This window comes from Colletotrichum orchidophilum (genome assembly GCF_001831195.1).
Source record: "Colletotrichum orchidophilum strain IMI 309357 chromosome Unknown Scaffold_43.1, whole genome shotgun sequence".
Classification (NCBI taxonomy): domain Eukaryota; kingdom Fungi; phylum Ascomycota; class Sordariomycetes; order Glomerellales; family Glomerellaceae; genus Colletotrichum; species Colletotrichum orchidophilum.
In genome coordinates this window covers 75,217-97,544 of record NW_019172999.1, presented here as the reverse complement: position 1 = coordinate 97,544, position 22,328 = coordinate 75,217, and the positions used below count along the sequence as shown (strand labels likewise).

Here is a 22,328-nt window from a genome sequence, read left to right as displayed (position 1 = left end):
TGCGACGTTTCGGATGTGAATGAGGCCCAGAACGCGCATCGCCATGGCACCACTGGTGCAATGAGTAGACCGAGGTTTTCGCGGGACTGTAACTTCGTCGCTCTTTCGAATTGATGCATGGCACTGATCCTGAATGACGGCCACTTTCAAGGTCAACCAGGTACTGGGTAGGTGAGACACCTTGGCGTCACATTCAGGGGAAAATTTGAACAAATCGAACATCAAAATCACTCAGTTAAATGGAATCTGCTGGGATGAAGAATGGTTAGGGAGATGAAATCGACATGTATAGGAGGAGAGCCAGGTCTTAGACGATGTAGTCGGTGGTTGACCAATGGCAAGTACCAACACGCCTTGAGAAAAAGAAAAAGAACCATAAATTCAAACCTATGGAGTCATATCAGGGCGCTGGATATGCTCCATACGTGCATTTTCCGCCAGCGTAACGACTTGGTGTATGTAGACGAGGTGGCATGTTTTGCCGCAGCGCGAATGATGAACGATGTGAGTCTGAGCCCGTTAACCACGGTTCTGCGTGACGGCTTCTCCATCCGCATCTCCTAATGTTTACTTTGAACGCTTTAGTCAAATATAATATTGTAATGCTGGCCTGCACGTCTATATCGAAGTTGCGACATGGGTGTTGTGTTGTTACAGGTGACAGGCTCGGTGTTGATGAGTTATCACTTAACAGAGGTCAACAAGCTACCTTAAGGATTATGCTGTTTGAGAGCATAAAGTTGCGTCAATGCGTGCTCCTGTGCTCAAATAGCTAAATCAGACCAAACGGGGCTGCTCCGTGCACAGCGGGTCATGTGCTCTACGGCGTGACCAAAGTTTCTCCCGCTAGCCGAATCGCGAATGGACTCTGAGCCGAAAGATTCCTGCCTGCGACCTCACCCGAGCTGCCTCCAGCAACACATCCCCATTGCCAGCTCAGCCCATCATGAACTCCTTCCGCTTCGCGCGCGCGGCCCTCCGAGCCCGCCCTGCTGCCTTCCGCGCTCCCCTCCAGCGCAGAACCTACGCAGATGCCGTTCCGGACAAGGCAAGCTGCCCGAGCCTGCATACTCCGAGCCGGAGGCATCCCGAGTACCCGCTGACGATTTGCAGATCAAGCTGAGCTTGTCGCTCCCTCACCAGGTACGAATTCGATAATTCCCGAGCTCACTGAACGAGAAACGAGACGATGGAATAATGGGGACGCGGTGCGGAAGCCAATTGAAGGATCAGAGCTAATTGCCGCAATACGCAGTCCATCTACCAGTCCCAGGATGTCGTCCAGGTTAACATCCCCGCCGACTCCGGCGAGATGGGTGTCCTCGCCAACCACGTTCCCTCCATTGAGCAGCTGAAGCCCGGTCTGGTCGAGGTTGTTGAGGAGAGCGGCCCTAGCAAGCAGTTCTTCCGTATGTTGCAACCGAGATGGCGCTTCCCAAGGGATAGGAGAGAGGCAGGAAACTGACGAGCGTGTCCATAGTGTCCGGCGGTTTCGCCGTCGTCCAGCCCAACTCCGTTCTCAGCATCAACGCCACCGAGGGATACCCCATTGAGGACTTCAGCGCTGAGGCTGTCAAGTCCCAGCTCGCCGAGGCCCAGAAGGTCGCTAGCGGCAGCGGAAGCGAGGTGGAGATCGCTGAGGCGAAGATTGAGGTTGAGGTGAGTCGCTCTGCGAACGGGATGTTTGAGAGATGTAATGGAAATGCTAATTGGAATTTTCTAGGTTCTCGAGAGCCTCCAGGCTGCCCTGAAATAGAGTGTAAAAGAAGGTCGTGGCAGACACATGACGTTGTACATCAAGACTCGGATTCCCTTAACTCTATCTAACATCGCATAATTGAATCCACTTGCGACGTTTCCAGCGTTCTTTGTCGAAAATCATCATTGTGTGTATGTTGTGGATTCTACGTCATGCATGAGGCGGTCCTTCCGCGGAGTGACTGCACATTGCGAGGCTAAGTACCTACTAGGTATCAGGTCGATCCTGTCTCCTGTCCATGAGGAGGCCCCTGCCTACGTTCCGCCTTTCCGACTTCCTTCGAAATGTACTTATCCTGACCTCACTCGAGGCAAATCCTCTTCCCTAGGTAATGTTCCGCATCGCCCGTCAAGGAGCATCGTTTCTCAAACCGCCACGGCCCATCCAGTACAGCACCAATTCGCACTTCCCACGACATCATACAGTATTACTCAATCATTGCTCATTGTTTCTCAATATGGAAGATCCCTTCGTTGACGACTTTTCCCCATCCCGAGCCAACGTCTCCACAACGGAGCCCGACGATGGCGAAATACCAGAGGGTCTAGTAACTGCTCGACTACAGAAGTTCTCAAAGCAACCTTCTACGTGTGTAGTGAGCCGCAAGCCATCACCTCTAGGCGCGAGGGAACGCGGGAGCACTTGGTCCGGCTAGGGTCAACGCACCAACAAGGTCTTCGCGAGGCCAGCAACACGCAACACGCAGATTGCAGAGTCTGGGGTGCCCTCTCAAGACCACTCATTCCATGGACAGAGACCAAAGAGAGGTTCCAGAAGTAAAAGCCAAGCTGCCACAACTGCGTTACGTCTGCAGCCATTGTACCTCACCCCTCCGCGAGTAACCGACCCACACTCTTCACAGCTTCGCCAGACAGCTTCGACTAGCCGGCTTCGAACGAGACCGAGCAGGACGCTGAATCGACCTCCAAAGATGCCTATGGCTTCGATATCGACTTCGTCAAGCCCGGAGAAGCCCCGTCACTTATCCAACCACTCTGTTTCCTCCACACAGTCCCACGGGACGGAGCTCACTACTTCGACCATTCGAAGACGCCATGCTCGGGACATCTTTGCCGAATTTGGCATTTCTCGTCCGTCGGGATGGCTTTCTGACGACGAAGAAGAGGATTTTTCGCGTCACCGAGACGGAACAAACAGTATTCCCAGGCATGTACTCAATACGTGCCATTCCTGCGGCGCAGAGGTAACTTCTCGCACGTTTTGTACTACATGTGGCCATGCGGTGTGCCCACAATGTGCCAGCGAAATCCCAGACGACGGCTCAACCGACTTCGAGCGTACAGAGAGTACGCATCAAAATGCTGCATTCAGCAAGCATCACACTTCGAAACTGAAAGAGGAGCATATTCGATCTTCGTCCAGTCTGGAAGCTACAGAGACATCGAAGAAGAACCAAAGGGCCACGGCCACCTCGATTAATCTCAACGAAAATCCCTTCATACTAGCAGATAGGATGACGAAGATCACCACAGCCGAACCTCAGATCACTGACATGACGGTTCGCGCTGGACAAGCATCAAGGCTCTCTGATTGTGTTTCCAAACGGACGGACCTGAACATTGCGGAGACGCAGGGAGATTATGGGAATCCTAGATGCAATGCTACCCATGCCGGGCACCATCCGGGCCGTCACAGTATTGCATGCATCGTGGAGCAGCAAAGCTCATTGGACATGGATGACTCGGAGCCGCTGCGGCCTCATTTGCCGTTGACAGACCCCGTTCAAAACAATATTGACAAATTGTACCACCGCGCTGAAGATCTCAGACGCGCACAGCACATCATGGAGCACCTTGCTACTGGCTCTACCGGGATTACAACAAGCATGCAGACCTCTCAAAATACGATAATACCGACTCCCTCTGAACAGCAGATGCCGTCTCGAACCGAAGGTTATGATTTCAATCGCGCCAACTTAATCAGCTTTGATACGGTTATGGCCGAAAATAGCGAGAGCGCTAGGGCTTAGGACGTCCATGGTCTCGAGAGGTCACAGTCTCTCGACGTGGATCCTGTCAAGAAGAGAGGCTCAGGGTCTTTATCTGTCCGTGCTGGGGGACGACTCTCTCGGTCTCCGTCATGGCTAAAAAGCCCTGGTCATGTGTCAGATCGCATTAAGAGCAGACTGACCGCAATGGAGACCAAGAGTTCACCCCAGATGAAGACACCCAGCAAACGGAGTTCCGTCACGGAGGATCTATTGCAAACAGAGGTAGCCAGTCCAGCATCCGCAATATCTGTTCAGAGTGCCAAGAGCAGTGGTCACTTGATACAGGGCCAATCTGAGCAACTCAGTTCCCCATTAGGCGAGGCAGCTATCCGGTGGCCAAAGTTGAAGAAGGTTTCCAAAGAGGCAACATTTGAGGCGGAAAAAGAGCCACTTCCGTGGCTCAAGAGACCGTTGCGTCGTGTGCACAAAGAAGAGAATATGTCGCAGCAAGCCCAGGAACAGAAGACTGCTGATGTTGAGTTATGGAGATCGCAGCTTCGAAAAGTTTCAGGCGGAGAAGCTGAGTCTTCCGAGGTACACAACACACATCACGTCGATCGCAAGCGAGCAGACACTTGCCTCTCCTGCCGTCATGATACACCATCACAATCGCATGCCCATGCCGATGACAAAAAGAGCAAGTCGAATACTGCCACGAACTGTGCAGAGAGGATCGACAGCACGAAGCAAGGTGTGCAGGAGAACCAGGCTTACGCAATGAGTCAAAATGGCCTTGAAGAGGTGAAAAAGTCGATCTCTCAGAGATCGAACTCGAGAAGCTCGACAACGACGGATGTAGAATCGAAGAATGTGAACCAAGTCACCCGAACTTTGGAGGCTGGCTATTCTACATTGGAAAGATTCGAAGCCGGTGAAACCAGGATCAACAGCAGCGTGCAGCAGGTGACTCGATTGTCTCGATCCCTTGACAACGAAATTGAGGTCTTCAGTCCGCTACCAATCATGCCACCGAATCACACATGCTCTTGGAAGGAGCGGTATCTGAATTTGACAGCAGAAGTGCGGCAGTTGAAGGCGGAAATTGTGTCTCGGGACCGACGCGACACGCCTGGATTGGTGGATGTGGGTGTCAACGTCAATCAGGAAGATGACTATGAATTGGGTGTCGAGGGGCTCACCATTGTCATGCATCTCAGAGGCAAAGATGATTTAATCATCAACACAGACTTGACCCATGCCTCTTCCAGACTTTGAAATCGGGAATACTGATGGGTTAGAATTGCTATTTGGACGTAGCGGATGGGCAGGGCACGGGATTATGATAGAAGCATGGATTAGGCATTGCGAAAACCGGAATAAATTGCTTTCATCGCTACGTCGCTGACTGTGTCTCTGGTGATTGTCTAAGATAGCTTTCGCCAGACGAGGCTCTGAAAACGGGTTCAAGTAGAACAGATATTGTTCCCCAAAGCTCTCATAAAGAGAACGGGAACAAGGCCATTGAACATGACATTGGCCTTCGATGTGGGTTCGGGGACATTTTGCCTCATCTGTTAGCACACATGGTAGCCGTGATCAATTGGCATATGCGACAGGTAGATAACAGGTCCCAATGGCTGGAATATCTCGAATCGAATAGGAGGCGGCATCAAGTAGGAAGCCCTCTGCCGGCCGGTCGTTTTACTGTCGTTGTTTCGGACTAGCGACGCCGAGGGCCGTTAGCACGAGTTGACGGGACTTAGGTAAGTAGCCGCATAAGGAAAGGTGCCAGGATGCCTGGGCCCTGGAGGAAAGAATAATGGGGACCTCTCGAGCTAAAAAAGACACTTGAGGGGTTTGAGCCAGCTATGGAGCCTTCTAAGGCGCGAAGTACGCACTGACTACCGGACGTTGAGTTGATTGGATCCAATTGGACCTGGCCATTCGCACTGCGCACGCAGCGAGGACAGGACACAGTGACCTCCTCCGGCGTAAGGTACCTAATTCTCTGCCTTACTCATACATAGTAGTCCCTGCCTTACCTTACTGGCCGACCCCTGCTCGCTCTTCCGGAAACTACCACCGCAGAAGCAGCACCAGCGCAGGCACAAGCACCAGTTATTTCTGGAGGCCACGATTGTCAAAAGAAAGCGACCTGGCCAAAGCCAGCAGATTGCGGCCACCCCATTCCCCAAACCAGTCCCACGAGGTAGACATCATTCCCTCGCGGTCTCTGACTTGTTCCCTTTTCCTTTGATTTCTTCTCGGTCTCGTCTACACTTCTTCAAGTGCAAGCTGTTGCGACACTCTCGCTCTTGAAACCTATTTTTTTTTCTTTCCTTTTCTACTGGGTTGAACTATTGCACAGCTGTCTAGCGACGTGTCCGGATCCGCGCGCAAGGCACCCACTCGGACTTCGATCTCGACTTTACGACTAAGCACTTCCCACACCCAACACAACGACACCAACATTCTAGAGCTCCAGAGCTCGTCGCAGCACCTGTCAAGATGAGTTCCGACTACTCGTACGACGCCGAGGCGCAATTCTACCCCTTCTTCATCCTCGCCATCAGCAGCATCATCACCTTGCCGCTCGGCTACACCCTCGTCTTCCCCTCCAAGGAGATCGAAGCCAAGGCCCCGCGCATCCAGAGCGATTTCAAGCCCGAACATGTCGACCTCATCGACAAGCAGCGCAAGGCCCACGAAAAGAAGCAGCGCCGCATTGTGCGCGTCATTGCCGTCCTCATCGGCCTTGCCGTCATGGCCGGCATGATCTACCTCATCATCCACACAAAGAGCGTCACACAAAAGATCTGGAACCCATATGATATTCTCGGCATCTCTGACGTACGTTGCCTGCCTTTCCCCTACACCTCCAGATAGTGCTGACACGCTGCATCTAGTCCGCCGACGAGAAGACAATCAAGAAAGTTTACAAGCAGCTCTCAAGGAGACTGCATCCCGACAAGGTCAAGCCCGACCCCGCCAAGAACGAGACCATCGAGTCCCTCAATGACGCCTACGTCGAGATCTCCAAGGCCTACCAGGCGCTCACCGACGAGGAGATCCGCAACAACTATATCCAGTACGGCCACCCCGACGGAAAGCAGAGCTTCAGTATCGGCATTGCGCTACCCCAGTTCATGATCTCTGACGGCAACGGCAAGTATGTCGTCCTCGCCTACACCCTTCTCCTCGGTGTTCTCCTGCCTTACCTGGTCGGCTCTTGGTGGTACGGCACTCAGCGCATGTCCAAGGATGGCGTGCTTCTCGAGAGCGCTAACAATCTCTTTCGCGCATACGACGAGAACGTCGACGAGGGTGGCGTCGTTACTGCCCTCAGCAGTGGCAAGGAATTCGACACTGTTCTCAAGGGTGACAAGGCCGAGTCTGGCCTCTCTAAGCTCGAGTCCAAGCTCCTGGCCAACGCCGAAAAGGCTGGTCTCTCTCAAAAGGACAAGCAAGCTCTTGAGGACCTCGACAGCGGGGTGCGCCGCAAGGCTCTAGCCCTCCTGAGGTCTTACCTTGGTCGCGTCGAGCTCGAGGACGCCGCTCTCGACAGCGCAAAGTACGAAGTTGCTCCCGTTGCACACGCCCTCACCCGATCATTCTCTGCCATTGCCCAAGCATACGGTAACACTGGCCCTATTCTGGCGGCTTACTCCACCAGCCAGCACCTCATCCAGGCTCTCCCACCCAAGGCCTCTCCCCTCCTCCAGCTTCCCCACTTCACCCAGGATATCGTTCGCCAGGTCGAGGGAGGCGACTCCAAGGTACACATCTCTCTCCAGCAGTTCATGGATTTGCCCGACGAGCTTCGCAGAAACCTAGTCGTCCGCAACAACCTCCTCACCGAGGCTCAGTACAAGTCTGCCGTTGGTGTCGCTCGACAACTGCCCCAGCTCCGCGTTGCCAAGGCCTTCTTCAAGGTTACCGGCGAGCGATTCATCATCCCCTCTTCTCTGGTTACCCTGGTCGTCAAGGGACGCATCATTCCCCCTGGTAGCGAAAACGTCTCCGAGGTCAACGAGTTGGACCTGGAAGACATTGACCCCGCCGAAGACGACTTGGAGGCCTATCTTGGCCGCAAAAAGAAGACCGTCAAGGGCCCCGATGGCAAGCCTGTCCCCGTTGACGACAAGCCGATTCTCCCTCCTCTCGCCCACGCCCCTTACTTCGCCCGCGATCACGCCCCTAAGTGGTACGTCTTCTTGACCGACTCCAAGCAGGGCAAGATGGCTGTTCCCCCCTTCACCTTCACCCAGTTTGACCAGCCTATTTTTGGCGATGATGGCAAGCCCACCTTCAACATGCAAACCCTCAAGGCCCAATTCGCCGCTCCCCCCCAGGCTGGCCACTACACCTTTGTTATGCACGTTGTGTGTGACAGCTACGTCGGCTTCGACACCAAGATGGAGGTAACCCTTGTCGTCGAGGAGGCGAACAAGGCGGCAGCGATGGTCGCCGAGGATGATATCAGTGAGCCCGATGAAGGTATGGAACCTCCTCTAAAACCAAAAACCCCACCCCCCCCAAAAAAAAATCGAAAAGGAACATCCATATACTAACAGCAATAATCAGATTCGATAGCCGGCCAGATGCAAGCCCTCAAGGGCGGCAGCGTACCGGGCGCCACCAAACCCCACAGGAAAGATGACGATGACTCGGACGAGGAGAGCGGCACGGACGACGACGTCCAGGACGACACGAGCGAGACGAATACCGATACAGAGGACGAGTCATGAAGAGGGGTGGAGGCCCTTTGAGTCTGGGCGGTTAGTTGGCGGGGGAAGGGTTGCTGTGTACGAGGCGATAGAAGAAACCAAGACGTTAGTTGCACAAAAACAAAAAAAGTGTAAAGAGATTCAAAATATACCCAAGTCAGAACATCATCTACACAACACACAGCATGAGCGGGTGCTTAGCGGACTGGACTGGCAGGCTGTTCCGCTGCTTGGGCGGTGTCATCTTCGAACATATAGCTACCGGCGTTGCGTTTGGGTATCCGCGTGTCTTGGCCGCGTGTCTTGGCCATGTATTACTTCCTTGAATCAAAAACGCTTTTGTATTGCATCTTCATCATCGTGCTGTTGTCTTATATCAGGCGATGCGCTCTGAGACTGACACTAGGTAGGTAGCCAACCAAGGTGGATGGTCCACGAGTGAGTAGAACGATCCCGTGGCCCTTGACAACATTAAACTCGGCGATCTCTGCAATCACGATGTAGTCATGACCGGGTTCTATGCTTGAAATACTTGAATGCTCTTCCACAATACCAAGAAGGTGGTCTTTGGTTGTGGTCGCTTGCTGCTACTGCATCAATCCGCCTCGCCGTACATGATCAAATCAGCCAGCCAACCCAAAGACCCATTCTTTTGAAATTATTAAAAAGAAAAAAAAACAACGCCCATCGCCATGTCTTTTCCCTCCCTTCTCTCGCCTTTGCAAATGCGACAATGATTCATGTACACTTCTCTCCATCTCCTACCCATCCCCACGCATCCGGGGTATTTAGTATAAAATCGTTTCAAACCCACCCGCCGCCTCCTCCCTTGAGAATCAAACTCCAGTCGCGCCTTTCCGCCAAGTAACTCGCTTCCGTTCGCTTCGCAGATAGACTTACTCACTAAGAGCCTGGAGAGCGTGCGTGAGGGGAACGACGCGCAAAGATCTTCCGCGCTTCAGACCGGACGCCGCCTTGGGGGGCATAATGGTCGGACTGGACTCGTCTCGCCACTTGCGAAACACGCTCTTGAGGTCTTTCGGGATGCCCTCCAACACGACCGTCGAGATAGGGATAAAGGGCCGATCTTCCATGCCACTGGCCAAAATGGCATACTCCTGCGCAAAGTCGAGGGCGTTGCGGAAGGAGCTGTACTCGCTCTGCGCTGTTCTGCCGACAATGATGTACATTTCAAAGAAGGCATCCAATACATAGATTGACGAAGGGTCCAGGTCAGCCTGAGTAAACGGGCTGATTTCGGAGACCTGTAGTTATCATGGTTAGTGGTGGACTGGAGGACTGTGACGCCGTTCAGCTTACCTGCTGAGCCACAGACGCGTCGGAACGGAAGAGTCTTTGGCAGTACTTGTCGTAGTTGGACTTCAAACGCCAATGGTCTGCAGAGTGCGGCTTCGTGCCATCATGAAAGATGGCCCAGAAGCTATCCGGCTCGCTGCCGTCCTCGATTTCCAGGAGCTCGCCCATCAAGCTCAAGTCCATACCAATGAGACGGGCGCAACTCAACTCATCTACATCACTGCCTTTGCCCTTCCAGAGGTAGCACTTTCCTGACTGTGTAATCAAGAAAGGGAACCCAGAGCAAAGGCTCGCAGATGAGAAGTCAACCTCGTCAAATACAACCTGGCCTAGCATCCGGCGGCCACATAGCATGCTGGGTGCCAAGGAGTCGTATTTGGTGTTGGTACCGCGGCGGGTCATGATCATGCCTCCGAGTGCCATGATGAACTCTGGGGTTTCTCTGCCTTGGTGCATCTTGACGACCTTGCCACCGAGCGAACGAGCCTCCCGGTTGACAAAGAGAGTGGTGTCTTCCACAGTTGCCGCTGATACCTCATCACCGGCCCAGAAGTACACCTCCGTCTCTTTTCTACCAGACTCGTTGGCGAATGTGTGGGCGCAAATGTACATTTCCCGCTCGAACAAGATACGTTCATTATGTGCTTGGACAGGGATCTTCTTTCCGTCTCCAGTAATTTGGAACAGTCTCGTGCCCTGACTTTGAATGTCGCGCACCCGGGGCTTGTTCATCAGTATTTCCGTGGTGTCAAGGCGGTACTCTCTCTGTGGTCGCGGCGTGCCAAAGAAGTCATCCAACAGACTTGAAACCTCCGAGCTTGACTTTGTGGGGGATCGAACAGGAGACGCGATGGGTGTTGGAGAAGAAGGCTTCGGTGGAATAGGTAGAGGCCTGGTAGAAATCCTCGTGGGAGTACCGGTCCTTTGGACTGGGGGCGCAGGGCTCTCGAATCGCGACTTAGCCTCGAGAGGTGGCGACCGTACGACAGCCCCGCCGAACATTGAAGCAGCATTCTTGACGGATACCACAGGCTCGCTGTCAACCCTGTCATTCGACTTTTGAGGCGAACTAGGCCTCGACAGAGGTCGGCCAAAGGTTCTGAGAGGTGCTACGTGAGGGCTATCAAACTGCTCATTGGGCGGCGGCGACCGAACGGGAGACCGTGTAGGTGACCTGGGAGTTGGTTCGGGCAGCGGGCGTCCGAAAGTCTTGATGGGCGCAGGAACTTCCTTCACCTTGTCCGAGAAAGATTTTGCCGGAGAACTCGGCTTAGGCTCGGGAAGAGGTCGTCCGAAAGTCTTGACCGGAGAGACTTCTTCGGTTTTCTGGAGTGCAGGGCTAGGTGGCTTCTCAAATACTGGCTTTGGTCTGACCTCTTCCGCCTTTTGAGGTGGAGGGCTGAAGGGCTTCTCAAATACGGGCTTCGGCTTGATGCTCGGCGAGGAAGCCGGGCTTTCCCTCTTCGGACTGGCAATCTTGGGACTGACAACCTTAGAAGTCTCGATTCTTGGGCTGACAATCTTGGGACTCTCCATCTTGGGGCTCTCTTGCGTCGGGCTGTCCATCTTAGGCGGAATGCCCGTTTTGGGGGGGCTTTCCATCTTGGGGCTCTCCCTTTTAGGACTTTCAGGCTTTTGGCTCGACTGGTTCTCTTCGAAGAACCTTGACATTCGCTTCATATCCAGCTTTTTAGGTGAGGTGGGCTGGGAGGCGGGTTCGCTGGGTTTCTCCTCGACCGGCTTGATCGGGGAAGCCTGGAGCTTCATCGTAGGAGATCGGGACCTGCGCTTTGAGACAGGCTCTTCCTCCTTGGCGGGAAAAAGAGGCTTCTCTGGAGACTTCTCAGCAGGCCTCTCAGCGTGGGCCTCAGCAGAGGTTCCAAAGGGCTTGAGAGGTGCGGGCCTGTTCTTGGCAGCTGCTTGAGCAGCGACTTGAGCTTGGATGGACAACGGCGCCTCCTTTTCAGAACTCTTTTTGGCTTCGTCTACCACCACAGGCGGTTCTTCCTTCGCCGGTGAGACGGAATCCGGACCGGGCTTAGATTCGCTTGCCACTTCTGCGCCGGGTCCAGCCGCGGAGGTAGTTTTGGAAGACGGCGCCTTTCTTCTCGGTCCACGAGCACGACCCTTAGTCATGTGTGTAAGCTGAGGTCCTGGAGCCGTGGGTTCGGCGGGCGCCCCGCTGGATTCTTCCGACTTCTCAGCGTCGCGCGCTCCATTGGTAGTCATAGGAGGGGGGCCACGAGCCAAAAGTCCTGCAAGTGCAGGATTGAACCGGTTCGCTAGGCCCCCAGCAGCGGCGCGCCCTTGAAGTCGGGTAGGAGCACTGCTCTCTTTCTGAACCTCAGTCGTGGGTCCGGGTTGCATCGGAGACTTAATGGAAGGCGATTTGAGCGTGGGTGACCAGTCAGAGGGCGACTTGACGGACGGCGACTTGAGCGAAGAGACCGACTCGTTGGAATCATCCCTGTATGACGACTTTGGCCTCTCGCTTACAGACTTTCGGTGCTCGATAGCGGAAGGCGAAGTAGCGTCTGACCTGCCGGATATCGACTTGCTCAACGCATGTCTCTTCAACAGAGCTTCCGGAACAGGGTGCTCAGCTGCATTGGACTTGGTTCTCGTCACGCCCTTGCCCTGCGATTGAGCAGCCTGGAAGTCGTGCTTCTTCTTCAAAATCGCCTCCTTGAACTCATCCTTGCGCTCGCTCGGCTTCGGCCCACCGGTCATATTCAAGGCTGCTTTGCCGCGCGAAATGTTACCCTTCAGCTCATCCGGCGCCACGTAATTCTGCGTCCTTGTCCGTCGCAAGTTACCAAAAACGTTTTGCAACTCGTTGGCCGGTTCTTTGGAAGAAGCAGCGTCGCCGGAGACGTTTCTAGACTTCAAGCCAGCGCGGAAGTCCTTCTTGGGAGGGGTTTCGGGCTTGACCTTAGCCACAGAAGGGCTGTCAGAGACTGAAGAGCGCTTTGGAATATTCACGGCCTCGGTATCTCCTTCAGGCTTATCCTCGCTGCCCGGGCTTTTGATCGTGCTGGTCCGCAAGCTTGGGCTGCTGATGCTGCCGCCTGTCTTGTGAGTTTGCACTGGCGGTGTATATATACCCTTGAGGCCACTCACAGAGGGCTTGGACACATGGCTTCCCATAGGCGACGAACGCATCAGCCCACCAACACTGACCTCGTGCTTCTGCGATGATACTGAGCCGCTTCGACCAAGGTCGGCACTGGGGTTGGCAGCCTTGTGAGCCTTGGCTTTGTTGAGCTCCACCATCCAGGCTGGCTGGTTCGAAACCGGTGGAGGCTTTGGTTTTGGTGACTCTGGCTTGTTCAGCGCGGTTTCCAGCCAGCTTGCCTTCGTCGGGCTCCATCTCCTAGTATCCATGGTCTTTGAAGGGCTTGATGGCGGCGTCGTTGCATCCTTGTTTTCCTCCTCCTTGTTGTCAAGCTTAGTGTCGAGCTTGACATCAGGCTTGACATCAGGCTTGACATCGGGCTTGACATCAGGCTTGACAGCAGGCTTGATAACGGGTTTGACATCGGGCTTGGCCTCGGACGGAGGTGCCACAGCAGGTGCTTTGGGTGTGGTCTCGATCTCGTCTTGTTGTTCCTGGTTGCTATGACGAGAGGTAGGGCGGGAAGCGGGGCGGGACAGAGACCGAGAGTGAGATGATCCGGTAGGTGTTGAAGCTCCGTCCCGCATGTACATGCTCTGCGGACGGGAGCGAGACTCAGGCCGACTTGCTGCAGCTGAATCGGCGCGCACGAGGCCTGGGGGAGACGTAACACTCCACCTCTTGACGCTATCTGACCTCTTCATCATGGCGCTTTGGACAAACCCACCCATGCCCTTTGTAGGAGAAACAGGTCGCGTGGGCGACGCGCGACCGGATCCTGATGACACGACTGACTTTCGGCGAAGCGCCGTGGGGTCATTCTCGGAGATCTCGGCGGGGGGGTCAAGCTTCTGGGAGCTGCTCAGCGACAGCGGGGAGCCGACTCTGTTCTCTTTCGTCGGACTAGACTGCTCGAGAGATAAGTCTGTCGAAGGACTGCGACTCATGCCGGGGAGCTGGTGGGCGCGCATTGAGGACATGTCGTTGGTGTCGGTATCCTCAATCTGACTTTTGCGGTTGGCAGCCGAGCCGGCGCTGGCTCGATCGGCCGTTTGCCGGAACCACGCGGGGTCTTTAGAGCCCAATGATTGAGAAATTTGGTCCCTGGAGAAGGTCTGCTCAGTGGCAGAGGGGGGGTCTGGAGTTGTGTTCTGTGAGGTCCTGGTCGCATTCTCGGCAGCAACGACGGACAGAGGACGGTTCTTGGATCGATCCGAATGTTGAGAGTTGGGGCGTCTCTGCCATGACAGGGGCCGCGCTCCTTGTACGCCGCCGGTAGGAGAGGTCACGCTCGATCGCTTGCTGTCGGCATCAAAGGGGGAATCGTTCTCCTTGGTTGGAGAGGTCGAGAAGCTGTCCATGGTGTCGGGAGCTACGATGCCACGTGAGTGAGAGCGAGGGCTGCCGGTGTGTTCAAGACCAGGAGAAGAAAGTCTTAGGTCATCGGAAAGCTGTGTCGTGTTGCCTCGAGAGGAGGGTGGTGGGGTGTTGGCCGGGGATGACTTTTGAGGGGAAATGGATCGAGCGCGTTCTGTCAAATGGAGTCAGAGAAGGCGATCCAAATTTTCTTCTTCTCGCAAAACACAGTCGCGCAACGAGGTGGGAGAGAAGAACAGTGTCAATTGCAAGGGAAAAGTGAACGTCGATGATTTCCCTGAGGGACCCATGTGGAAAACAATGGACGAAGGCCGTGTGTGGTGGTCATTGGGGGTGGGAGTCAAGGCGTTGAGGCGTCGCCCGCGTCTCGCCCAGTGCGGCGGCCGTCCCGTCAGTAGCTCAGCTCGTTGGCCAAGGGCAACCTGAACCTGAACATAGCACGGCACGAGCACGAACATGCAGATGGCACACAAGGCAAGCCGCAAAGTAGGAGCTGTGCCTTGGCCGAGTCGGGAAAAGAAAGCTTGTTGAATAGGGCAGCCAAGCAGGTAGATGATGGATGAGGTGAGGGGAGAGACAAGCAGCAGTAGTCACGGGCCACGGCGGGACGTGACAGCAACGACGCAATGCAAGGTGTGGGAGGAGGGGAAGCAAGGAGAAACACAGACATAAATGGACGTACCTGCGCGACGAGCCTGTCGTTCCCTCTTCTCCTGCTGTATCTTTTCGTCGAGTTCGCGTTGGCGGGCGTCGTCCTCTTCGGTTCGGCGAGCATTCATCTCCTTGACATCTTGCAAAAACTTGGAGACATCGTCCATTGTTTGTTCCGACATTTTGAGGGAGACAGAGTCATGACACGGTTGCGGGTGGGGGAGGAATGGAAACGGGTGGTTCTGTATGCGCAGGAATCCCCCCGGTTAGGACGTATGTCGTGGCAAGGCGAACGGGTAAGGTAGTGAGGTCTTTGTTGGAGAAGGATATGTTGTCTATTTTTTTCCCTCCCTCTGTCGCTCTAGTCTTGGTCTGGTCCGTGGCGGGATAAGGATGGGATGGGATAAGGTAAGGTAAGGTAGAATGGGCAAGGTACCTCTGGTTCGTCACCTTTTGGATGGGTACCGCTAGGGAAATGGCACCAAAGCAAGGATCTTGGGCCAAGGCGAGAGCGGAGCGCCCTCACAGACACCAGGTAAAGTAGCCCAAGGTTGGGTACGGATGGATCCAAGACCTGTGCTGCGGATGGAGACAGACTGGAGTCGGGTGACGGGTCTGTGTCTCTCTGGCAACTTTGTTGTTACTTGGAGGTAAGGCAAAACTAGGAACCAACCTTGGGTAGAAGTACGAATAGCTGGGCTTGTTGGATGCGTATGGTTCCCGAGTGTCTGGCGATGTGGGCGGCGGCGGCGGCGGCTGCGGCTGAGGCTAAGGAGCAAGAACCACAATCCTGGGAAATGCAGTCGGCGGAAGCAAGTTGCAGAGCTCTGAATGCAGTCAGTCTCCTTTGGTTTTGGCGAGGCCAGACTCTTGTTTTGTTTGGACAATTGTGCTCGCTGCTGCGCCTGCAAGGTTGAAAGTAAACAAAGGCGAGACGAGGGAAGCAGGTTTTGGGCAGATGGCGACGGCGCTTCGCATGCTTACCTACACAATACTTTGGACTTGCTGCTGAGGTGCTGCGCTGATGCGAGCAGTTGCATCCCGCCCAAGCTTTTGCCTCTTTTCCTTCCATGCCTTGCCAATTGGGCAGGTGAGCAGGCCCCCCTAACAACAGCAAGCAGCCTGCACGTCAGGTCGCACCAGGTCTAGCGTTGCATCCAATGATTTCTTCGGTATGCCCCAGACAGACTACGTACACTAGTAAGAGACGCAATATCAGCAACAATTTCTCCAAAGTCCAAACCATGAACAACAGAGCATCCTCCAACCTCGACACCATCCCCCACTCCATCCTCCGATATCTTTCTTGCCCTCGATCACCTGCGCCGTTGTCTCAAATCATTGCAGCAAGCTTGCAAGCTGCTCCAAGGGTTTCAACTCAGCTTGCCTCAGCTCCGTCAAGCTGTCGTAGTGCGGCCAGACTCGGCAACCTCGTCAAGACCTTGGGGGTACGGAATACTTGCAGGTTGTACACAAAGAAAGTGGAACCAAAACAACCAGGGTACGTACTTCGCTAGGCATGGTGGCACAGACGGGAGTGCTCCGTACCTGTGCCCAACTCCAAGACGCATTGGCCACTCACTTCTCCACACTCGCAACCCCTGTCTCACATTGTATTTATTTCGTAACTGAGATTCCTTGCACCAAATTTCGACATTCAAGCGCCCTTACTGGCTCGATGGGGCGTTTCAATCCCATCGTTTCAAACCGCGATTTCGGAGGGATGACCCGGTCGGTATTCGACTCCAACGGCTGCAATCTTTCTGCTATACGGATAGTGACTAGGACAAAATACACCGACTTCGCTGGAAGGTGCGGATACCATGACCAACCTAACGGACGAGGGACGCCGGTGCTGACACTGAGGGATTCTATCGTCCCCTCGTTTGGGTATTTCTTCTTCTCGGACATCCTCGGACCAGCAACGACCCGATTTTAAGCAGAAGGACGCGATGGACCACATCACCAGGCACTAATTATGCCCCATCCACATATGGACGCGGCCGTCATTCTCGACCTCAGCGGATATTTTGCCTTGCTAGCACGAATATTGATCGTCTCCTATTCACCAATGTGGGTTTGCGTTTCTCGACGCTGGGTCACCCATCTATCTGTCACCTCATTACACAGTCTATCCCGACTCCCGAGCCGCCACAGAATCACTCGGATCCGGCCCTTCCTGGGACCGTCCTTCGAGAACAGCCTGACACGCTTCATCATGCCTCTTTTGACCTGGCCATCTTTATGCCCGTCCATGTTCTCCTGGCCATCTCAGCTTCCTAACGGCGCGCCCGGGAACTAGCTGAGCAGTCTGGCCAGGACTACCTGGAATGCTCGCCGAGTGCGAGGGGAGCCGCACCGTAGTAGTGTGATCTGGCCAGAGGCTACTACCAATGTTACTTGACTGCCTTTGCCTCTAGTATAGGAACAGCCTCTTCTTTGCGTCGTCCACTACCCAAGCCAGGCCTTCCTTGAGGTTGGCGCCGGTCATGGCACTGCATCGCAGGACGTGCCAGCGATGTGTTCTGATCGCCTCCAATTGCAGCCCCTGGAAAGACAAAGTCAGCTTGTTCTCCGGCAACGGTTAACATATCCTGGCACCAACTTGATGAATTTCCTGCTCGTCCATGCATCCGTTGACGTCGGTCTTGTTGGCAAACACTAGCAAACTTGCTCCAGAGAGTCGCTGTCAATGAGGTTAGCATCAATGGATCGCATCCACTCTATACGTGTCGTCGGCGGATGAACCTCTTCTTGCAGCAGACCGTGGAGCTCCTCTCTGCAGTCCTCAATTCTCAGCCGGTCTGTGGCATCAACAACCCAGATCAGCGCATCCGTCTTCTCAAAGTAATTTCGCCAGTATGAGCGTAGTGTTTTTTGCCCGCCCACATCCCCTGTTCTGGTCAGAGTGCCTCCGTGATAACATCAGCTGGGGGACACACAAATGTTGAGCTTGTAGCTGGCATGCCGTTAGCACTGCACTGCGCGGGATGCAGGAGAATGCCGACTAACCCGTCGTAATCTATAGTCTTGATGATGAACCCTAAAGTTGGGCTCACAGTGTTGACGTCTTCACCCATAATCTTCTTGACAATTGTGGTCTTTCCCGCATTGTCAAGGCCTCTGTAAACATCATCAGCGGCGGAAACGGTCCGCAGGCGGGTGACAAAACTGACAGCATCAGGATCCGCATCTCCTTGTCTTTGAGACGTGCCTTTCTCAGGATGGACAACATGACGAACGGATAGCTGAACCTCTCCCCGGCATGTACCGACTAAAGACTTTTGCTTGCAAGACTCGTGTTGTCGGACATGCTCATAATCGCCGTAAGTTTTCTTTGTCAGAAGAGCTGGTGTACACGCGCAGACAGAGGTTCGTCGACGCTGCCTGAATGGATCGATTGGCTACACGTGACCCCGCAGCTTCGGTCTAGACTCGGTGAATACATTACCACCTGTGCTCACCGACCACACCGAGCATATGCCACATGGACTACCAACATCACCAGATGCCTAAGTATGCTAGGCATCTCTCACCATGCCACAACGGGAACAATATGAAAGTCTTGGGTGAATATGCTGAAACTTTCATGAAATGGGGAGTTGAAACTATTCTAGATGGGCTTGAATTCCAATGGGAGTCAAACATCGAGCCTTTCACACGATCAAGGCGGGTTACTGGTTGGTGCAGTACGAAGTAGAATCGGTAATTCCATGAGGTAGGCGGTATTCAATTACCTTAAGTTGCATCATTGGAAATGATAAAAAGGGTGGAAGTATTCACACAAGCCCAAGAGCTTCGATCTACTAGATGACACTGGAGCGACCAAAGGCATCCGCCCAAAATCAGTTGGGAAGAGGGAAAAAACAACTGGGTCATGCAAGTTCCTCCTGCCTCCAACAGGTGAGCAGCCACGACTTCCTATTCTTTGATCTGAAAATATCGTCCTCAAGACAATAAGTTCTGCGCATTCTTCCCTCTGCGAATCTTCCCGACGAAGCATCTCAGCGCCTACCTTGCCTCACTGAAGTCTCTTGCTCTAGCACCCTCAACGCTCTTAGCACTCAACGCACCCTTTTAATTGAGCCTTGAGATTGAACTCTTTCATCATATACATGTAAGTACTTTTGTTCTTTCTCTGTAAAAAAAAAAAAAAAAAGACATACATGAAAACAAAAGTGCTCTTGGTTGGCTTATGACCATTGTTCAGCTAGCTACAGGACTCATTGTGTTTGTTCAAGCACACATCGATCGCCAACATGTCGGCCCGCAAAGAGCCCACTAGCCAAGAGAAGCAGACTGGCAACAATGAGAACCAGTCAAGCCGTGATGCAGAGTATCGAGGCGAACATACTCCCAGACTAGGCAGCCATTTTTCCTGGTCGTCCATCGGCTTGCATCCACAGGAGCTTGGCTCAGCCCGGTTCACATTCCCATCTACCAATCTGACCCCACGTGAGGGCAACACTGATCAGAAGGTCCAATCGAGGGCTCCTTCCTTGAGGATTCCTTCAACAAAACTAACTGAGCCTATCAAACGCTGTACCTCTATTCGATGGGCCAGGGATCTTCCGGTACCCGATAGAAGACCCCCCCTTCCTTCTTTTCTGAACGAACCCACTGCCAGCCTTGAGGCTCGACGAATTAATTTCCAATTCAATAACCGCAGTACCCTCGGCAAAGATATTTTTATCACTGGCCCAGGTTCCGCTGACTACGACTACCTTGCTGAGAAGAGAATCTACAGGGCAAGAAAGAATTTTGAAAGGACCCGGAAGAAAAGGGAGGCAAGAATCGCTTCTCAACGTTTGAAGGCTCAATCCGACGGCGACGACGACGACGACGGAAACCACATGATGACCTCTCCGCTTCCGTTGCCGAGCGACTACGTCCCTCCTCACAAGCGATCCGCCAAGGCCAAGGCCGAAGATCCAGTTGTTGAGACCCAGGAGCAACCCACAACCACCAGCTACTACGCGGAGTCGGACACGGAGTCTTCGGACGATTATGCTGACTCAAGCGTTCTTCTTTCTGAGGTATTCGGGGAGCTGGCACCTCTGACAACCACGGCTCTCGAGGATCTCCCAGAGAGACTAGGCGTCATTTCCAAGTCGAAGAAGAGCCACTCATCTTGGGAAGTCAGCCTTGACGATGAGAATTCGTCCTCTGGTGGCGCTGGCTCGAGCCAGGACAGTGAGGATCTGAATGAGGATTCTGTGCCTGATTCTATCATCAAAGCCTCTCCATGGTTTCTAGCATGGCTCCAAACTCTGGATGGCGAATTCGTCACTTCCTTCCTGGCCGAGAACCAGGATCACCACAACCACGATGTTGACCCTGCCACTGGACAGCTGCTGCCCCGTATTGAGCAACCAACCACTGTCGCTAATATCGAGGACGGGCAGGATATGACGTCCGCGATGATTCACCGTCGCCGCGATTGGACCAGCAACCTGGTAATTCATCGCGAAATTACTGTTCGTAAGAACATGGCCCGTCGTCAGCAGAAGGAGAAGGAGGAGCGGACTAGTCAATCTGCCGTCCAGGCTCAAGAGAAGAAGGAAAAGAGAGAAATTGCGGATGCCACGACGACCTCTGTGGCATCTACATCGGACGGGAACAACCTTCTGGCAGATTGTGTCCTTCGCCCTGGTCAGCCAACCGACGCCGAGGCCTGCGCCGAGATATACAACCTTGCCGTTGGTAAAGATCACCTGGTGATCGACACCTATCCAGTCTCTGCCCAGCGATTCGAATACATAATGGGCGAGTGCAAGAGACAGAAGCTTCCATTCATCGTTGCGACTGCCAAGAAGACCGAATTGAACGACCCGAAGAACTGGCCGTCTCGTGACGCTTACCGACAATACATGAAGTGGAAGAAGTCTCATTCCCAGGAGGAATTGGCCCCTGAGACTACCATATACGGATTCGCCTACCTCCGGCCATATGAGACAGGCATTGGAGGGCTCACCGGCAACGCGACCCCGACTGTCAAGGCTACTATCTTTGTCCACCCTGAGCATCGACGTGGTGGCATCGGAAGTGCCCTTCTCCATCAGCTCCTCAGCCAGACTTCGATCTTGTATCACGGATACGTCAAGTGCAAGTGGGCTGATCCGGATGCTAACGAAGACGCCTTCCATAAGCCCGACTTTCGGGATATTCACCGTAAGTCCTCGACCATGAAAACTGTATCAGAGTCAATAGCTAATAGTCTTCGTTAGGTATTGTCGTCCACACAATGGCCCAGAGCGAGGGCGGTCACAGCCTCAAGTGGATGGAGAACTTTGTGGCGAGTTTCCAGTTCGAGCAGGCTGGCCATCTTAGCCAGGTCTACAAGGTGACCCACTCTCACGGCGCCGAGTGGTATGACCAAGTGATTTGGCAACACTGGGCGAAGAAGATCTCCCCGAAGACTTTCTATCTCGGAGACGAGTCTGAATGCTCCTACGACTACCCCGGAAAGTCCCACTCGCTTGGAGCTCGAAGAGTTGAGTCTCCTGTTCCTCGCAAGGATCACCAGCACAGCGATGGCTATGATAGCGACGACATCTTCAGAGGCTAAGCTTAGTCTCATGCGCTCAAGTCTCGTAGGGCTCTACTAGTTTGGTCAGCCTTTAACGCAGAAGCGAGATCCATTGCCTTGATGGATGATGATGCATCTTGGAGGTGAGTTCTTAACGTCAGCTTCCCATAATGATTAAGACTAAAGTTTGCAAATGATGGGTTCAGTCACCGGAACAGAGCCAAACTCCACAAATTGCGAAGAACCCTTTACCCATTTCACTTCATGCCCACACCCTTCCTATTCAACGCTTGGAAGAGAGCATTGGACACCGACGTCGTGTGCCTTTTAACACGATCCGACTCAGTAGCTTCGCTCGCGGCGCAAATCGGCATCTTGAAGCAACAGGCACACGACTCTGTTTCCGAGAGACTCTTCACTGCTTTTTCCCCATTTGCTATTTTTCCTGTTTTGTTTCACGCCCTCGTCACAAAACTCCCTTCCCCCTTCTCAGAACCCCTTAATTGGATTTCAGATTACACATTCTTTGCGCCCTGACCAAAAAAAAAACCAGGGTTTGAGTTCCTGCTCCCAGGCTTCTCAACATTCATGTTTTCGGAGATCACGAAAATATCATCGTAAACAGTTGAGCGGGAATGGGCCGATACAACTATTAGAGCTTGCTTATAAGTGGACCAGAAGGCTGCTTTAATGATCTCGGGGAAACGACTTGTTGTTGTCTCTTGATATTTGGTCACCATGGCTATTGCCATGGATATTGGAATCCTCTAGATCAGGAAGTTGGTATGGAGGAGGGAGAAAGAAACGAAAGCCCTAGAATGCTGAGGGCAGGTCTTGGTTTTTCTTTCTTTCTTTTGGGGATGTGTGTGCTAACTACCCATAATACTGTCGCGGTAGATGGC

At 53.6% G+C, this 22,328-nt stretch overlaps 8 protein-coding genes across 8 annotated transcripts; 6 read left to right on the top strand and 2 right to left on the bottom strand.

Annotated features, from left to right (window-relative positions):
• Positions 1 to 946: 946 nt before the first annotated feature.
• Positions 947 to 1,756, top strand: CORC01_05969 (ATP synthase; the record flags this gene model as incomplete). Its single annotated transcript, XM_022617611.1, has 5 exons — positions 947 to 1,036; positions 1,114 to 1,143; positions 1,256 to 1,409; positions 1,481 to 1,659; positions 1,724 to 1,756. The coding sequence occupies 5 exons, from the start codon at positions 947 to 949 to the stop codon at positions 1,754 to 1,756; spliced, it is 486 nt and encodes a 161-aa protein (XP_022475852.1).
• A 334-nt stretch (positions 1,757 to 2,090) lies between these two features.
• Positions 2,091 to 2,414, top strand: CORC01_05968 (uncharacterized protein; the record flags this gene model as incomplete). Its single annotated transcript, XM_022617610.1, has 1 exon — positions 2,091 to 2,414. The coding sequence occupies one exon, from the start codon at positions 2,091 to 2,093 to the stop codon at positions 2,412 to 2,414; it is 324 nt and encodes a 107-aa protein (XP_022475851.1).
• A 400-nt stretch (positions 2,415 to 2,814) lies between these two features.
• On the top strand, positions 2,815 to 3,749 carry CORC01_05967 (uncharacterized protein; the record flags this gene model as incomplete). The annotated part of the gene is made up of 2 exons (XM_022617609.1): positions 2,815 to 2,963; positions 3,023 to 3,749. The coding sequence occupies 2 exons, from the start codon at positions 2,815 to 2,817 to the stop codon at positions 3,747 to 3,749; spliced, it is 876 nt and encodes a 291-aa protein (XP_022475850.1).
• Positions 3,750 to 3,914: 165 nt separating this feature from the next.
• On the top strand, positions 3,915 to 4,985 carry CORC01_05966 (uncharacterized protein; the record flags this gene model as incomplete). Its single annotated transcript, XM_022617608.1, has 1 exon — positions 3,915 to 4,985. The coding sequence occupies one exon, from the start codon at positions 3,915 to 3,917 to the stop codon at positions 4,983 to 4,985; it is 1,071 nt and encodes a 356-aa protein (XP_022475849.1).
• A 1,233-nt stretch (positions 4,986 to 6,218) lies between these two features.
• On the top strand, positions 6,219 to 8,458 carry CORC01_05965 (DnaJ domain-containing protein; the record flags this gene model as incomplete). Its single annotated transcript, XM_022617607.1, has 3 exons — positions 6,219 to 6,560; positions 6,617 to 8,207; positions 8,295 to 8,458. The coding sequence occupies 3 exons, from the start codon at positions 6,219 to 6,221 to the stop codon at positions 8,456 to 8,458; spliced, it is 2,097 nt and encodes a 698-aa protein (XP_022475848.1).
• An 875-nt stretch (positions 8,459 to 9,333) lies between these two features.
• On the bottom strand, positions 9,334 to 15,079 carry CORC01_05964 (gelsolin; the record flags this gene model as incomplete). Its single annotated transcript, XM_022617606.1, has 3 exons — positions 9,334 to 9,702; positions 9,758 to 14,400; positions 14,929 to 15,079. The coding sequence occupies 3 exons, from the start codon at positions 15,077 to 15,079 to the stop codon at positions 9,334 to 9,336; spliced, it is 5,163 nt and encodes a 1,720-aa protein (XP_022475847.1).
• A 2,234-nt stretch (positions 15,080 to 17,313) lies between these two features.
• Positions 17,314 to 18,132, bottom strand: CORC01_05963 (ADP-ribosylation factor; the record flags this gene model as incomplete). The annotated part of the gene is made up of 5 exons (XM_022617605.1): positions 17,314 to 17,445; positions 17,503 to 17,583; positions 17,646 to 17,796; positions 17,910 to 18,020; positions 18,074 to 18,132. The coding sequence occupies 5 exons, from the start codon at positions 18,130 to 18,132 to the stop codon at positions 17,314 to 17,316; spliced, it is 534 nt and encodes a 177-aa protein (XP_022475846.1).
• Positions 18,133 to 19,156: 1,024 nt separating this feature from the next.
• CORC01_05962 (uncharacterized protein) lies at positions 19,157 to 21,465 on the top strand (the record flags this gene model as incomplete). Its single annotated transcript, XM_022617604.1, has 2 exons — positions 19,157 to 21,068; positions 21,125 to 21,465. 2 exons carry the CDS (start codon positions 19,157 to 19,159, stop codon positions 21,463 to 21,465), a joined length of 2,253 nt encoding a protein of 750 aa, XP_022475845.1.
• Between the last annotated feature and the right edge of the window lie 863 nt (positions 21,466 to 22,328).